The 17,543-nt window shown below is 44.8% G+C and overlaps 1 protein-coding gene across 2 annotated transcripts in view; it reads right to left on the bottom strand.

Annotated features, from left to right (window-relative positions):
• LOC138977044 (G protein-coupled receptor kinase 3-like) overlaps positions 1-17,543 on the bottom strand; it is a 195,907-nt gene that overhangs the window by 98,296 nt on the left and 80,068 nt on the right. For both annotated transcript variants that reach the window (XM_070349947.1, XM_070349948.1), the window contains exons 11-12: positions 13,544-13,638; positions 784-891 (exon numbers count right to left, since the gene is read on the bottom strand). In XM_070349947.1, coding sequence (XP_070206048.1) covers positions 784-891; positions 13,544-13,638 — 203 coding nt within the window. The remainder of the gene's footprint in view (positions 1-783; positions 892-13,543; positions 13,639-17,543) is intronic.

Raw genomic sequence — 17,543 nt, 5'->3', positions numbered from 1 at the left:
AAATCCAACGTTAAAGTTTTCCGGACGGACGGACGGACGCCGGGACGGACGGACGACTCGGGTGAGTACATAGACTCACTTTTGCTTCGCATGTGAGTCAAAAATCTGGTTAACTTGAAGTTGAAGGTACATGTACTTGATTGCAGCACCCTTGCTCATAGAACAATGGCTGTCTCGATCTGTGTAAAATGTCATATTTTGGTAAAATATGCAAATAATGTATGTTAAATATGCAGGAAACTGTGCTGAACTCAGCAAAAAGTATAGCAATCAATTCTTTCCAGTCCAGTGTTGACAACATTATAAGCACCCCTATCCTGAAAGAGATGGCTCTTCCTTGAAGTAACTCATTCTAATATTTATCCATCTTACAGCCTGCTTTTTTGCTCCTTTTCCTGGCTGTGACCAAAATCAATAATCACCATTTTGCCCATGGCTGGAAGGTTAAAAAGCAATTTAGGCATTCATATAATGTGTGAAGATACCTCTATTGCTTTCAGTAAATGCCCATGTCCTCCAGAAACTAGGGAACTGAAGCACTTTCTGACTCCCTCGATTGACTGCACCAGTACACATCAACACTTCCATACACAATCCCAGCATGTGGTTGCTGACATAGCAGGAATTAAAAAAAGCCATATATATATACATACGCATTATTGTTGAAACAATGAATACAGAAGAATAAAATGAGCAAGTCTGAACTTGCAACATCACTGCCAATCGGTAGCAAAAGTCTGCCTGTATTTTGTTAGAACTGGTTTGGTAGAATGTACTTCTCACCCTTTGAGTAGTTTGTAGAGCATGCAGCCGAAGGAGAACCAGTCTGCACTCGAATCATATGCCTGTCCCTTCATCAAAACTTCTGGTGCCATATACCCATGTGTCCCACTGAAATACACAAAAACTCAGGGATAAAAGAACACATTTGCGTTAAAATAAAATTCAAATTATGAACCGCTGCTCTTTCTTTCTTTCTTTATTTGGTGTTTATCGTCGTTTTCAACCACGAAGGTTATATCGCGACGGGGAAAGGGGGGAGATGGGATAGAGCCACTTGTCAATTGTTTCTTGTTCACAAAAGCACTAATCAAAAATTTGCTCCAGGGGCTTGCAACGTAGTACAATGTATTACCTTACTGGGAGAATGCAAGTTTCCAGTACAAAGGACTTAACATTTCTTACATACTGCTTGACTAAAATCTTTACAAAAATTGTATATTCTATACAAGAAACACTTAACAAGGGTAACAAGTCGCGTAAGGCGAAAATACAATATTTAGTCAAGTAGCTGTCATTTTTCAGCAAGACCGTATACTCGTAGCATCGTCAGTCCACCGCTCATGGCAAAGGCAGTGAAATTGACAAGAAGAGCGGGGTAGTAGTTGCGCTAAGAAGGATAGCACGCTTTTCTGTACCTCTCTTTGTTTTAACTTTCTGAGCGTGTTTTTAATCCAAACATATCATATCTATATGTTTTTGGAATCAGGAACCGACAAGGAATAAGATGAAAGTGTTTTTAAATTGATTTGGACAATTTAATTTTGATAATAATTTTTATATATTTAATTTTCAGAGCTTGTTGCGTAAGGCGAAAATACAATATTTAGTCAAGTAGCTGTCGAACTCACAGAACACGTGGAATTGACAAGAAGAGCGGGGTATTCGTTGCGCTGAGAAGGATAGCACGCTTTTCTGTACCTCTCTTTGTTTTAACTTTCTGAGCGTGTTTTTAATCCAAACATATCATATCTATATATTTTTGGAATCAGGAACCGACAAGGAATAAGATGAAAGTGTTTTTAAATTGATTTTGAAAAAAAAAATTTGATAATAATTTTTATATATTTAATTTTCAGAGCTTGTTTTTAATCCGAATATAACATATTTATATGTTTTTGGAATCAGCAAATGATGGAGAATAAGATAAACGTAAATTTGGATCGTTTTATAAATTTTTATTTTTTTTTACAATTTTCCGATTTTTAATGACCAAAGTCATTAATTAATTTTTAAGCCACCAAGCTGAAATGCAATACCGAACCCCGGGCTTCGTTGAAGAGTACTTGACCAAAATTTCAACCAATTTGGTTGAAAAATGAGGGCGTGACAGTGCCGCCTCAACTTTCACGAAAAGCCGGATATGACGTCATCAAAGACATTTATCAAAAAAATGAAAAAAACGTTCGGGGATTTCATACCCAGGAACTCTCATGTCAAATTTCATAAAGATCGGTCCAGTAGTTTAGTCTGAATCGCTCTACACACACACACACACACACACACGCACGCACACACACACATACGCACATACACCACGACCCTCGTTTCGATTCCCCCTCGATGTTAAAATATTTAGTCAAAACTTGACTAAATATAAAAAGAGAAACAGAATCCGTTAGTCGCCTCTTACGACATGCTGGGGAGCATCGGGTAAATTCTTCCCCCTAACCCGCGGGGGGTAACCGCTGCTCATTTTGTTATTATCCCATTTGTAATGAAAAAGGAGAATCACACAAATCAACGAAGGAGCACAAGTGTGCGCGCCTGTGTATGTGTGTGTGTGTGTGTTCATTCGCAGTATACTACACGTATGAGTAAAGAGTGCAAACAAAGCATACAGATGAAAAGAGGTGATGCACATGTTTATGCAGAGAAAAAAAAGTACCTGAATGCAATTCCATCCGTCATGACAGTGGAATCATGCATGCATGCTTTTAACATTATATATGGTTGGTTATTGAACGCGTGAAAATTTTACTTTCGTGTCTAACTCTTTGACTATTGATTTAATGCAGACCGAACCCTCCCGGGCCGCTTATTAAAGTCATGGTTCACCCTGCTTGGCCTGGTTTATTTTCCAGCCTCAGACCGCTTGGAGAGATGTGTAGTCAGCTGTGCTCGCGAATCTGTATCTATTTTTTGATGCTGAGTGCTTTGGCCAATCAGAACGCTTTGGGTCTGTACACGTGGATTTCCCAAGTGCTTGTGTTCAATAATTATGTGAAAATATTGCAGTTTGGTTACTTTCAATCGTCTCATTTAGACAAAGTTACATTTTTGCCGCCACCCGCCTCTTACTCTCAACCCCTCTTGCTCGCTCGCCAACGTATGTGTTTTTCCGGTGCAACATAGCACAATCCGTTTTTGTTGTCAATACTCATGATGCGCGCACAGCATGGCACACTGATACACGCGTGCGAGAGCACAGTCACACTCTGACACACTGATCGAACACAGACGATGAGACAGTACCAATAGTACAGATAAACTAGCCCGTACCGTGTGTGGAGAGAGAGAGAGAGAGAGAGAGAGAGAGAGAGAGAGAGAGAGAGAGAGAGAGAGAGAGAGAGAGAGAGAGAGAGAGAGAGAGAGAGAGAGAGAGAGAGAGAGAGAGAGAGAGAGAGAGAGAGAGAGAGAGAGAGAGAGAGAGAGAGAGAGAGGAAAGAAACAAAAACAGTGGATCGAGAGGGTGAGGTAACGAAGTGACAGGCGGAGCAGCCAAGATCAAAAGTCACCTTCTTCTAATTACACGCACCCCACACAATTTTGACACCAGGGTCCCCCCCTCCCCCCCCCCCCCCCACTTTACCACCATCCAACTAGCGGTGGTGTGTCATATGAGAAGAAAGAGGGAGAGAGCAAAAAAGACGGGAACACACAGCCCGGGTATTACATGGCGCTGATCGCATCGACTGAGATTTAAAAAAAAAGTTCAAACATCCGTTCGTGTGCGTTTTCTTTCTGTTCGATTGTTGTTACATTAAATAAACTGATACAAACTGGCGTGTTTGTCATCGCTTGGTGTTCTTCTTCTGACTATTAATTGTCAATTCCGTGAACAACTGAAGTTGTTGGTGTTTTTTCTTTTCATTGTTTTAAGTGTAAATCCAAAAACAAAGAGACTGCCAACGTTCCAAAATTCCAAAAACATTTATTGCCCTGTCATTTTATTCAAACTGTATATGCCATTAAAGGCGAAGATCGGGAGGAATTTTTCTGCGAGTACGAAGATCTCAAATGGAGGGGAAGAGTGGGGAGAGTGGGGGATGATTAATGGCCTCCAAATGCGCAACTGACACCCACACCCTCGATCCAGCAAGTGTCTCGGGAACTGTTTAGATAAGCAGGAGTATGTTGGTATACTGGACCGAGAAAAAAGGGGAAGTTACTGTTTCGTTCACTTTGGTTGCTTCGTGTGCCAGAACTCAGTGTGTGTGTGTGTGTGTGTGTGTGTGCGTGAGTGTGAGTGTGTGTGTGTGTGTGTGTCTGTGTGTGTGTGTGTGTGCGTGAGTGTGAGTGTGTGTGTGTGTGTTTCAGTGCTTTTGTGTGCGTATTTGTATGAGTCCATGTATGTTTGTATTTGTGTGTAACAATTGTATGCATTATTTTACACTGTTCTAAAAACTCATATTCCGAGCAGTTATAACTTTTGTCAATGTATCATGTTTTTATCCATTATGCTGCCCAGAAGGAACAGAAGGAAAAGTGTGACCCATGACTGTATACAACCCATTTTTATCCACCACAAATTAAACATCTTTGGGCTTTATTAGCCTGTAAGGAGAGGTAAATCTTTTTTATTTGATTTATGACCTTCTGACCACCCCGCCCCAACCCATTCTTTTCACCCATTTATAATAAAGTGCAGCATAAAAAATATGGTCTCTTTAGCTACTACGATGCTAATCAGAAAATGACGAAGAATAAGACGAAAATGTTTTTGGATCAACAATACACCCCCTTTCGATCAGGAAAGATGAAGCCAGTGTAGCCGTTTGAAAATTCATTGTAGTATTCCAGCGTAGTACTCATTGTAGGATATCCTTATTTGGAAAATGCCAAGCGCAAAACTCCTCTCAAATCCCGTGCATTTCGTGCGTTTAAAAAAAAGCGTGGACAGCGCTCCAGTGTCAAACTGTTGCTGCACTTGTTTGGGCGTGGCTATAAGCATAGTGACATGAATTTGATTGGTCAGTATTTTTAGGCAAAGCACATGTTCTCAGCAAACAGAAAACAAAATATTGGAAGCGTGAGTCACGCTACCCAAAAATAAAATCTTTTTTTACATATTTTTTTTTTCTATAACTTTTTTCCCCATGGTTCATTCATCATCTGACATAACTTTTTAGCGAAATCTAACCATAAGATTATTGATAAAAAGCAAAAATGTAGACGACCACCTTTAAAGGCACTTCACTTGGCTACATCGAACACTTTTCAGATCAAAGATTTCTGTTGTAGGTATTACGTGACCGCCGCCGCCAAAGTCAGGGTACCCCCAAAATTGACCTGACAAAAACGTAATGTACCAATTAAAAAATCGACAGAATTTCAGAATAGGCTTAAATTGGCAACGTTTACAAACAAGGAGAAAGCCAAATCATTGATCTATCAGTTTGTTTTGTTTTGCTATTTTGCGTATATCTTGTGTTATGTCAGTTCTACTGATGCAGGTGTTGAGCGCATGAGCAGTAGAAAACGAGAGGTTTTTGCTTCAGTTTTGAGGGGTACCAAGACAAAAAGCACTATATTTCAGCAATGCCTAAATGGATCTTAAGTCTACATACAAGTAGTCTAAATACCACACACACACGCACAGACAGACAGACAGACACACACACACACATACACCACGACCCTCGTCTCGATTCCCCCTCTATGTTAAAACATTTAGTCAAAACTTGACTAAATGTAAAAACAGATGGTGGGCATAACCGGAAACCGGGAAGCCAACCTGTTATAACAGTCCCGAGAAGAGTGTTCTCAGGAAAAATCTGGAAGTTACTTCGGCCGCCAAAACAGTGCCTTCCTGAGTTTGGCCGAAAAACCAGAACGCGTCTGTCTACCTCTAAAAAGCTGAGGGTCAGACTCAGAGACCGACGGGCAAAGCCGTAGTCATAGTTGCCTGTGGGAGAAGGGTGACCGGGAGACGGAAACCCGACCAAACGAAAGTCGTCCTGACTCACCTCATGCCTAGAATGAGGGTGAAGAGAGGAAGAGTCGAAATCCGAAGTCACAGGGACCGAGAGTGCAATAGTCGACACCGCTGAAGGCAGGACGACTATTGCACAGGCTAAGGCTGAAAGCCGTGATGCCCGTAGGCCAGCCATTGTTCCGACCTCCTCACAAAACGTAGGTAAACGTAAAGAACAAAAGATTCAGCTGACGGTTCATGTGCTGGGCTGAGAGCCAACAGCAAAGAAACCGGAACATTAGCTAACCCTCTGCCGGAAGGAGAGGGCTAGCCGAAACCTGAGAGAGGTGGCAAGCCACAGAGGATGACTCCTCAAACCGGAAATAGGAGTGCCCCTCCTTGAAAATCCGGAAGTCATCCATTACCAACAGGGCAACCGAAGCGGAAGCCTCCGAAGACAATGCACCCTCAGGAAAATATCTGGATGTTACTTCCGCGGCCAACTCAAGCACAGCCTAAGTTTGGACGAAAAACCAGAACGCGTCTGCTGCCAAAGAAAGACAGAGTCAAACTCGGAGACAGACGGACAAAGACCGTAGTCCAGTTGCTTGTGGCAGAAGGGTGAACAGGATAACCGAAAGACGGAAACCCCACCTAAACGGAAATCGTCCTGCCTCATCTCATGCCTAGAATGAGGATGAAGGTAAGAATTGTCGAAGTCCGAAGCCACCACCCCAAACAGGTGGAATGGCTGTTGCACAGGCTGAGGCTAAAGGCCTGGGTGCCCGTAGGCCAGCCGTTGTTCCCAAAACCCAGACGTACCTACGTAACCGTCAGTGAGAGAAACATCCTTTCCGGTCAGAGCCGGAAGTGCGACATACAAAAACCACACAAAGTGGTAGCGAAAGTTGCACTGACTGAGGGCGGAAGCCCGAACGCCCGTAGGCCAGTCCTAGGTTCGAACCGGAAGAGACCTCGGCGGGTGTTCGCTCCTGCGGACCTATTCGTAAAAGCATGAGAACGCGCTCAGACGGAGGTCTCCGAAATCGAAGACAACTCCAGAAGTTGACGTCCGATGCCCTCCGAAGCGACAAGGGTATGATCTGGCAACAGAACATCCGAATCCTTCTTAAGCTGCCTGCCAAAGGAGGCAGAAGTTCCTGCAGCACAAGTTCCTCCCTGCTATGGCAAAATAAACTTCTTATGACCAGCGAGAACGAAAGTCGCCGCTTGAGTCTCAGAAGCTAGCCAAGGCTGAGCCTGTTCTGAAGCTGAGCCGAGAGCAAGCAGCAGCTAAACCAGAAACATAGGGTAGCCACTCCCAGCAGGAGATGGTTTGACCAAAACCTGAGAAAGATGGCAAGCTCCCAAAGATGACTCCTCAAACCGGAAGGAGGAGTCCTCCTTCTCGGAACAGAAGTCAGCCATCGCCGACGAAGCGACCAAAGCGGAAGTGCCGACGACGAAGCATCCTTCGGAAAATATCTGGAAGTAACTTCCGCCGCAGCCCCAAGTGCAAACCTGAGTATGAGCGGAAATCCAGAACATGTCTGCTCGCCAGCGAGAGACTGAGAGTCAGACTCGTCGAGCGAAGGACAAAACCCGAATCCCCAGTTGCTTGTGGCAGAATGTTGAGCGGGATAGCCGGAAACCGGAACCCCGCCCGACCGGAAACTATCCAGACTCGCACCCTGACTAAAGAAAGATGAAAGTGGGAGGAGCCAAAATCCGGAGCCACCAGAACTGGGAAGGCAGTAGTCCCCACCACTGACGGGTTGAGTGACGTTGCCCTGGCTGAGGCTGCAAGCCAGAATGCTCGTATGCCAGCCGCTGATCCTCAATCACCGACGTCCTTGAGGAAACGTCATGAAAAGAAACAGAATTTCCGGATGGACCCGGAAGAGCGACAGACGAAACCACGCACTGCGGAATCGGATGTTGCCCGGACTGAGACCGGAAAACCGGACGCCCGAAGGCTAGTCCTAGAGAAGAGAAGAGAAGAGAAGAGAAGAGACCGCGGCGGGTGCTCGCTCCAGTGGACCTATGCTTCCGGTAACCGGACACGCAGCTGTCGTAAACGGCTGACCGTGTCTCCGAGGAGACATGCATACCCGCACCGCGCACAAAAGTGAGAGACAGTGTATGCCAGTCAGCATATCTGCACTCAACCTGGAAAGGGGAGGAGATACACCGTAAACGGCTCCTGGCTCTGCCCCTAAACTCCTGTGAAACCATCATGGGCATGAGTGAGAGAAGGGGCAGACGAACCTGAAAGGTTCCTAAGTGCAACAGACGAAACCACGCACCGCGGAAGCGAATGTTGCACGGACTGAGGCCGGAAGCCCGAACACCCGTAGGCCAGTCCTAGATCCTAACCAGAAGAGACCACGGCGGATGGTCGCTCTGGTGGGCCTATGCTTCCGGTAAACCGGAAGCGCAGCTGCCGTAAACGGCTGCTGCCTTTGCCCCGAACCTCACCATGTGTGCGTAGCCACTGGTGAGGAACGGGGCAGAATACTTTCGGTAACAACCGGAAACGCAGCTGCCGTAAACGGCTGCCACTGTTCCCCACTCACCGACCTCCGAGAGGAAGCGTCAGGAAGAGAAACAGAGTATCCAGGTGGAACCGGAAGTGCAACAGACGAAGCCGCGCAATGCGGAAGCGAATGTTGCACGGACTGAGGCCGGAAGCCCGAACGCCCGTAGACCAGTCCTCGGTCAACTCCAGTCAAGACCTCAACGTGTACTTGCGCGGGAGGACCGATGCTTCCGGTAAAAACCGGAAGAGCAGCTGCCGTAAACGGATGACCGTGTCTCCGAGGAGACATGCATACCCGCCCCGCGCACAGAAGTGGGAGACAGTGTATGCCAGTCAACGTATCTGCTCGACCCTGAAAGGGGAGGAGATACTCCGTAAACGGCTGCTACCTTTGCCCCGAGACTCCCGTGCACGCACTGTGAATTGGGAGAGACAGGGCAGGAAATGCGGGTTGTGATCCTGCACCAAGGAACTGTTTCCCAGCAGGGAATGTCCGGTAGCCTCACGAGGGCTGATGGACCAGTTCTACATACCCGACAGGCCAGCCACAGAGGCCGAAGGCGAAGCACCCAGGAGATCTACCCTGGAACGTAGCCGACGGAAACCACAGCGACGCCAAAGAGCGAGCATCCCCCACGGCCGGGTATCTGGAATGAGAGAGAACCAAACAATACGCCGCCAGAGCACAGGCTCGGGAGGTGACGTAGAGGACAAACAAACAAAGTCCCAAAATGGGCGCTAAGTTCATTTGCGAACCACTGAGAATGCAAGAGACATGGTAAACAACCGCGTCTGAAACCACAAACAATTCAGTAACTTCTGAAAAGAAGACTAGGGCTAGGAAAAACCCTTACCCTAGCCTCCGCGAATGCACCACGCTAGCTTTGACACTGTCAGCCAGACTGACACATCAAAGATGGCGGCAAAAACAATGCTACAGGAAAATAAGCTATGCAAAATGCTTGACTGCCCCAAAAACTATAAGTTCAGCCGGGGCAGAAAAAGGGCACAGAAATTACAATAAAGTAAGAGTCGTCAAAAAGACAACACGAACAGGTGGAAAAGAAGAAAACACCAAAGATATAGGTTTAGAAAAGCCTTTACCCTTGACATCCCCTAAAGAGCCGCGCACCAAAAAGTTATGAGTCAAGCTGAAACCAAAATGGCGGCCAAACGAAAATGCTACTGAAAAGTACAAGTCCAAAGAATGAACAAAGACTCAGTAGCCAAAACAAAATTCCTGTTGAAAACATGACAAAATGAAAAGAGATCACCAACTAATGAAGCGGAAGGCGAATAAGACGGGTAGTAGCCGGAGGGAACCGAGCAAGAGCAAGGCAAACCGGCCACGAGAGCGAAAAAATATCATGACCTCCTCCTCTGAGCTGAAAAAGTCGTATGATTTACCACGTGTCAGGGAGCGGTAGTGACGTAGTACACACCAAGGGGAGGTAACTCCCATGGTCTGGCGTCCTTACCAACGCATCCGTTTACACTTTTTTTGTGGTGGGATTGCTTCCCTTTAAAGTTTTTACACGGGTAGCAATTTTCAGACCTTAGCATCTCAGACTGCGTCAATGCTATATGTGATTCGGAGTAAGAATATGTAATTTAATGAGATGATATGCAATCTTCCAGAAAATGTTTTAAAACGTGTCATAAGTTTAAAGGTTTACGTTAAAAAAATTCATGACTTTGCATGCGCACAGACAAATAAATGTTACAAATATTGCCAAAGTTTCATATAAATACAATCATTAGTTTATGTTTCCTGGTCCTGTAAACACAATCAAATATTTTTGGAGGATTGCAGTGCGACAGCCATGTCCAGTTATCTGTGACCGCAGCATGTTTTGAGAGGCATTCAGCGATAACCGCTGTCAAAAGCAAACGGCCTGAACGTTCCATTTTTTTCTCGTGTGTTTACATGGCTAGCAAATGTCCGTCAGTCGTCATACTCAAATGGCAGTTCTTGTAACAACCATTTGTCTGTATGCATGCAAAGTCATGAATTTTTAGGATGTAAATTCACAAACCTGTGACGGGTTTAAAAACATTTTCCGGAAGAGTGCATAACATCTGAGTGCAAGCATAATATTTAGTTATCCAAAATGTCACCCAAGGTAAGTCTCGTATGTTGACTTCAGCTCCTGAAAGTTTCGAATCAATCATGGTACCCCTCAAAATGGACGCAAAATCCTCTCGTTTTCTACTGCTCATGCGTTCCACACCTGCATCAGTAGAAATGACATAACACAAGATATACGCAAGATAGCAAAACAAAACAACCTGTTCTGGATAGATACATAATTTTTCTTTCTTCTCATATGTAAAAGTTGCCAAGCTGCGCCTATTCTGAATTTTTGTCGATTTTTTAATTGGTACATTACGATTTTGTCAGGCCGATTTAGGGGGTACCCTGACTTTGGCGGCGGTCACGTGATACCTACAACAGCAATCTTTAATCCGAAAAGTGTGCAAGGTAGCCAAGTGAAGTGCCTTTAATGACATATAAAGTTTGAATAAAATGACACGGGAATGAATGTTTTAGTTGGGGTACGAAAATGGGTGCAATAATTGTTTTGCACTGATTAGAACTACACTGACCGTAGACAGGCCAAGTGGTCTGCACGTGTAAACTCGGCAGACACACACCCCCCCCCCCCCCCCCCCCCCCCCCAACCAACCCACTTCATTGAACATTGTTTCAGTTTTTGTTTCATCGGCGTGTTTGTCTTTGGAATTTGTCTTTTGTGTACAAAACAAACATGCAGTTTTGATGTGTTTGAATTGAACACCAATCAGTTGTTGCTACAAAGACTCGATCAAGGACTAAATAATAATAATAATAATAATAATAAATCGAAAATGTTATAAGTAAATTTTTATTTGATTAATATACTTACCCGAATCACATAAAGCATTGACACAGTCTGATATGCTAAGGTCTGAAAAGGCTACCCGTCTTAAACAATTTTAAAGGGAAGCAACCCCACCATAAAAAGTGTAAACGTAGCCATGGTAATGACCATACACCCGGGGAGTTATCTCCCATTGGTGTATGCTACGTCACTACCGCTACTCAACTTGTGGTCAATATCATACGGCTTTAAAGAAAACTAAAAAAACCATAAGCGGGGTTGGCGGGAGGGAATTCACTATGTGATTCGGGTAAGTATATTAATAATAATAATAATAAAGTGTATTTATATTGCGCCTATCCCTTACAAAAAACAAAAATATTTGGCTCTAAGCGCATTACAACATGTGTAGGGACTTGGTACAATCAAGTCTGACAAATACAATAACACAATATACAGTCGGTCTCTTAGGTAAAACTGGGAAAAGCAGCTTCGACATTTGAACACTGCTACTAGAAGATCCTCTAACAATGCATACTGCTTTACAATATGCATATATGCTTGTTATTCTCTCAGGTGCCAGGAGAAAAGGTTCCGTACAACTCTCGCTTACTCTATTACACATGTCGTATGCATTAAGAGCGATTACTTCCCTTTGGTTATTTGATAAATTGATGGTTGATTTTGAACAAGATCAAAATAATTTGCGTGGAACAAAATTGGAAGTCTGTTCCTTTAAATCGTTTACCGTCAGATTGCTAAGTGACAATCGGCATGCCCGCACAAACAGCCCCAGGCGGAAGAGACTGAAAATGAGGCAAGAGGAGGGGTGGGGAGTAAATAAGTCAGGAGTAAATGTCCACCACGCGCATGCGAATATTTGCAGGCCCCACCACCTTCATTGGCGGCTTTTGTTCCATTTTGCCTATCACCCCTCCACCACTCTTGCCAATCACACACACGTTTTTCTGGTAGATAAAACACACAATAAAACAATGAAGAAAAAAAACATTTGAGAAGAAAAAACACCATCACTTTCAGTTGTTCACGGAATTGACAATTAGTAATTTTCATCAGGTGTCAAAATTGTGACTTTTGATCTTTGAAGCCTGTCACTTCGGTACCCCACCCCCTCCCCCTCGATCCACTGTTTTTTTCCTTCTTTCCTCCCTCTCTTCACACACGGTACTGGCTAGTTTATCTGTACTATCGGTGCTGTCTCAGCGTCTGTGTTTGGTCAGTGTGTCAGAGTGTGTGTGCTCTCGCGCGCGTGTATCGGTGTCAGCTGGTGTACGTGCCGTGCTGCTCCGGGCCGCGCGCGTCAGTATAGAAGTGGCAAAAAAACCGGATTGTGCTATGTTGCGCAAACACGTACGTTGGCGAGCGAGCAAGAGGGGTTGAGAGTAAGGGGTAGGTGGCGGCAAAAATGTAACATTGTCTAAATCAGATGATTGAAAGTAACCAAGCTGCAACATTTTCACATAATTATTGAACACAAGCACTTGGGAAACCCACGTGTACAGCTGAATTCTGATTGGCCTAGGAAACTGAGACCCAAAGCGTTCTGATTGGCCAAAGCACTCAGCGTCTAAAAATAGATACAGGTCAGCGAGCACAGCTGACTACACATCTCTCCAAGCGGTCTGAGGCTGAAAAATAAACCAGGCCAGGCCAGGCAGGGTGAGCCGTGACTCTAATAGCGGCCCTGGAGGGTACGGTGTGCATTAAATCAATAGTCAAAGGGAGGGGGCAACAACAATGATGCCTGAGAGCATCATGTGGCCAGGCTCGGGTGATGTTTAAATGCAACACCCGGAAGCCTCACGGTGATGCGTTGAGGCATCATCAGGAGCGAAAGAGTAATTTAAAGTGTCAATGCCTTGTGTTCCCCTTATGTCAATGTCTCCAACGAAGAGTTTCTTTTATTTATTTTTTCCATTTATAGTTTCTGTTACATATCCAGTTTTCATTAATCTTTTTAAACCTTTTTTTTTTTAAGGTCACGCTCTGAGAATGACCCCAAAACAAAATATTCACAAGTTCATCTACAAAATTGACGATATGGAGTAATTATGCAGATTTTGTTGAACTGATGCACTCTACAATAGTATCTGGCAGACCATTTTGACCAGCTGATGTATTAACTTGTCATATTTTTGATTAGCAGGCGTTGACTTTTTAAAAGCAACTTTTCCCTGCTTCTTCTACAGTACAGTTGCTACTCACACGCTGGCATGAGGCTTTTTCTTTGAAAAGTCGCAAGCTAGTCCAAGATCTGATATCCTCACATGACCGTTCTCGTCCAGAAGGATGTTGGCAGGCTGAAACAGACACAAAATAAGGTGAGTAAATGAACAGTACTGGGTGAAAGAAAGGTGCCTCACAAGTGATTTGTTTCTGGTTTTCAAACTGGTATAAAATATGAACCAGAAAAGATATCTCAACAAAAAAGCAAATGCTTATACAACTCACCATTCATCATGTATCACAGTGACCCCCCCCCCCCCCCCCCCCCTTTTCAGACATATCCACCCCATGACCGAACTACTCCCTCTCCCACCATGTTTTCTCAGATTCTTTGTTCAGAACCTCTGTAAATTTACCCAAATTTTAAGAAAGCATCCTTTTTCAAGATCTGATTTTCTCAGATTTGTGTTGAGGTCCTCCACACACGGCTGATTGCTTGACGAGGTGTGGGAGTACTTCTATGACCCCGAGAGCTATGCCAGCGGGAGTGTCAAAACTTCTGGTAGCGTCTCGCATGCTGGACAGGTCAACGGAGAGAGGTCAGACTAATATCAGCTAACTCTCCTCGAGTCATAAGGGGCATGAGAAGGATACTCATGTAAATAAAACCATGGGCAGACAGGACTCATCAGCCATGGCAGGCAACCGGTCTAGGAGAGGGACACTCTGAATTCAAACCATGGGCAGACCGGACTCATCAGCCATGGCAGGCAACCAGTCTAGGAGAAGGACACTCCGAATTCAAACCACCCCCCAACGAAGTCGGAGCGATGCTGACTGTGTTTCCGGACACAGTGTGGGAACCTAAACTAAGTTCATGGGAAACGAGCTCGCACGCCACCACTATGGATTATGCCTCAGATTCAGACAGATATTTCGATATGGTGTCGTTCCCGTGGACCTTTGCCAGGCGGGAATGGTGCCGAACCCTCAGCCTCAAGGGGGTCCACCTCAGCGACTGGCGGCTCTGTTGACTCGGGAACCAGGGGAAGAAAGAGTAGAGCGACTGGTCGAACTCAACATCCAGCGACAGCCATCAGGGTTGTGCAGTGGAATGCAGAAGGCGTCCAGAGAAGAAACCAGAGCTACAGGCTTTTCTGAGAGACAATAACATCGACATTATCTGCATCCAGGAGACCCACCTGAAAGAAGACCGCAGATTCTTCGTCAGAGGTTATGACACCTTCCGACGGGACCGGCCGACCGGACACAAGGGTGGAGTTCTCACCCTAGTCCGACACAACATCCCGGCAGCTATGACGGCACAGACGGCAGACGGCGACCTTGAGTACATCACCATCAAGACCTTCCTGCAGGGAGAAGAACTCTCCATCACCAACGTCTATAGCCCACCTACCACCAAGCTGGACCTCCACACCATCCAGCTCCCAAACGAGAAACATCTCATCGTTGGCGACTTCAACGGCCACTCCCCAGCATGGGGCTACGACAGTACTGACGCAAGAGGAGAAGACATACAGGACTGGATGACCGACAACCAGCTCATCCTTATCAACCAGCCAGATGACAAGCCATCCTACTACTCCAGAGCTTGGAAGAAAAGCTCAACCCCTGACCTTGCCATAGCCACAGAAGAGGTAGAAAAAAGGACCACCAGAACTGTCAACGACCAACTGGGAGGAAGTGACCACTTACCCATCACCCTCTCCATTGCTGACATGAAGACCATCCTGGAGTACCACAGAAAGAAAGCCAGCTGGAACTTCAAGAAAGCCAAATGGACCAAGTACCAACTCCATGCAGAAAGCCTTCGCAACACCACCAAACCTTACTGGAGTCAGAGGCTGGCCTGCCTGCACCAGCGACTCTCAGAAGCCAGAGAAAGCATGGAGCAGTCCCCATCCGCAGAAACAACGACCATGCACAACCAACTGAAGGAGGATTTTAACAAGACCAAGACACAAGAACTGCAACAAAGCTGGCAGGAAATCACCTCCACCACAACCCTCATCTCGATTGCCTGTCTATGTTAAAACGTTTAGTCAAAACTTGACTAAATGTAAAAAGGACCAAAAAAAGGAAATTTAAAAAAACCTGTAATTCAGGAGATCCCGAAATGGTACACTCAGTCCTATAGTTCACAAAAGACAGTTGTAAGATGAACAGCAAGGCTACTCAAAAGTAGCATGCTACTCAAAAGCAGAAGATTTAAAAACAGCTTAAATGGTTTTTGATTACGTCATATCCGCTTTTTCCCAAAGGTAGAGAGTGCACAAAGGTGACCTCATTATTCAATGAAATTGATTGAAATTGTGGTCATGCAATGTTTGACTGGGTCCAGACTTTTAAATAGCATTTTAACTTGGAAACTATAATTAATCAGTTAGTTCATTACATTTAAAACAAGAAGGGCAAAGCCCATACGACTCACATGCTTGACCTTGACCTTTACATGACCCTGAGGGTCAAGGTCAAATAACTAAACCTAGCAATGACATCATACACTAAGAACTGCTTTACACATTTTTCCTACCAAAATACATGTGATCTTGACCCAAGGTCAAGGTCATCCAAGGTCATGCAACACAAAGCTGTTAATTCAAGACATAGGAAGTACAATGGTGCTTATTGGCTCTTTCTACCATGAGATATGGTCACTTTTAGTGGTTCACTACCTTATTTTGGTCACATTTCATAAGGGTCAAAGTGACCTTGACCTTGATCATATGTGACCAAATGTGTCTCATGATGAAAGCATAACATGTGCCCCACATAATTTTTAAGTTTGAAACAGTTATCTTCCATAGTTCAGGGTCAAGGTCACTTCAAAATATGTATACAATCCAACTTTGAAGAGCTCCTGTGACCTTGACCTTGAAGCAAGGTAAACCAAACTGGTATCAAAAGATGGGGCTTACTTTGCCCTATATATAATATATAGGTGAGGTATTGAATCTCAAAAATTTCAGAGAAAATGGGAAAAATGGGAAAAATAGCTGTTTTTTAGACAACATTTATGGCCCCTGCAACCTTGACCTTGAAGCAAGGTCAAGATGCTATGTATGTTTTTTGGGGCCTTGTCATCATACACCATCTTGCCAAATTTGGTACTGATAGACTGAATAGTGTCCAAGAAATATCCAACGTTAAAGTTTTCCGGACGGACGGACGGACGACTCGGGTGAGTACATAGACTCACTTTTGCTTCGCATGTGAGTCAATAAAAATCTCACTGAAATTGTAATAACAGATTCAAACGTTATCGCATTGTATTCTGTATACTTGCCTGAATCCAAAAATATAACTAGCTCCACCCGCCTCGGTCTTCGAATTTTCGATGATTACAGTGGTCCCTTCCATTTCCGGCCCTTTCGTGGGCGTGAACCTGCCCGGAGCGGCCAGCTTTCCCATGACTAATGAGTTTTCCTTCTATAATTGACTCTTAATGGCCGTTAACCTGTCTGACGCGGTCAACGGTCACTGATTTTTGCCCTAAGGTGCCCCTCTTACTCGACAGGAGCGGCCACTTAACGGCCACTTGTCACTTTCGCGGGCGAGCGCCTGTGGCTCTCCCCGCCCACCCACCTCCCACCTGCTATCTGGCCGTTAGAAATCAGCACCTGTCCACTTTCTATAACTGTTAACACATGTATCGCCTGTTAATAAACCTGACGAGTTAAACTCAAGATTGTTTTTGTTTACATTGGAGTGGGGTGAGCGATCGCTGCGTGTTTGTGTTTGTTTGTTTCGTACGTGTGCGAATGAGGTGTGAATGAAGACGTGAGTGATTGTTGAGTGATTATTTGAAGCCTTTGCAAGCCCGTCAAGAATTTGTTCAGTCAGTCAGTCAGTCTTAAAGTGCTTGAATCATTAATATCCAGCCGTTGTGTGTGTGTGTGTTGTGTGCACAGACGACAGACGACATGAATACTTACGCATGCGCAAACTGTAAATACTGACATGCGCATACATGTACATTTACGGCAGTCACTTCCGGATCGATCACAGCTGATGTGAG

The sequence above is a fragment of the Littorina saxatilis genome, linkage group LG9, assembly GCF_037325665.1.
Source record: "Littorina saxatilis isolate snail1 linkage group LG9, US_GU_Lsax_2.0, whole genome shotgun sequence".
NCBI classification, from domain to species: domain Eukaryota; kingdom Metazoa; phylum Mollusca; class Gastropoda; order Littorinimorpha; family Littorinidae; genus Littorina; species Littorina saxatilis.
This window is presented reverse-complemented; position numbering and strand designations above follow the sequence as displayed.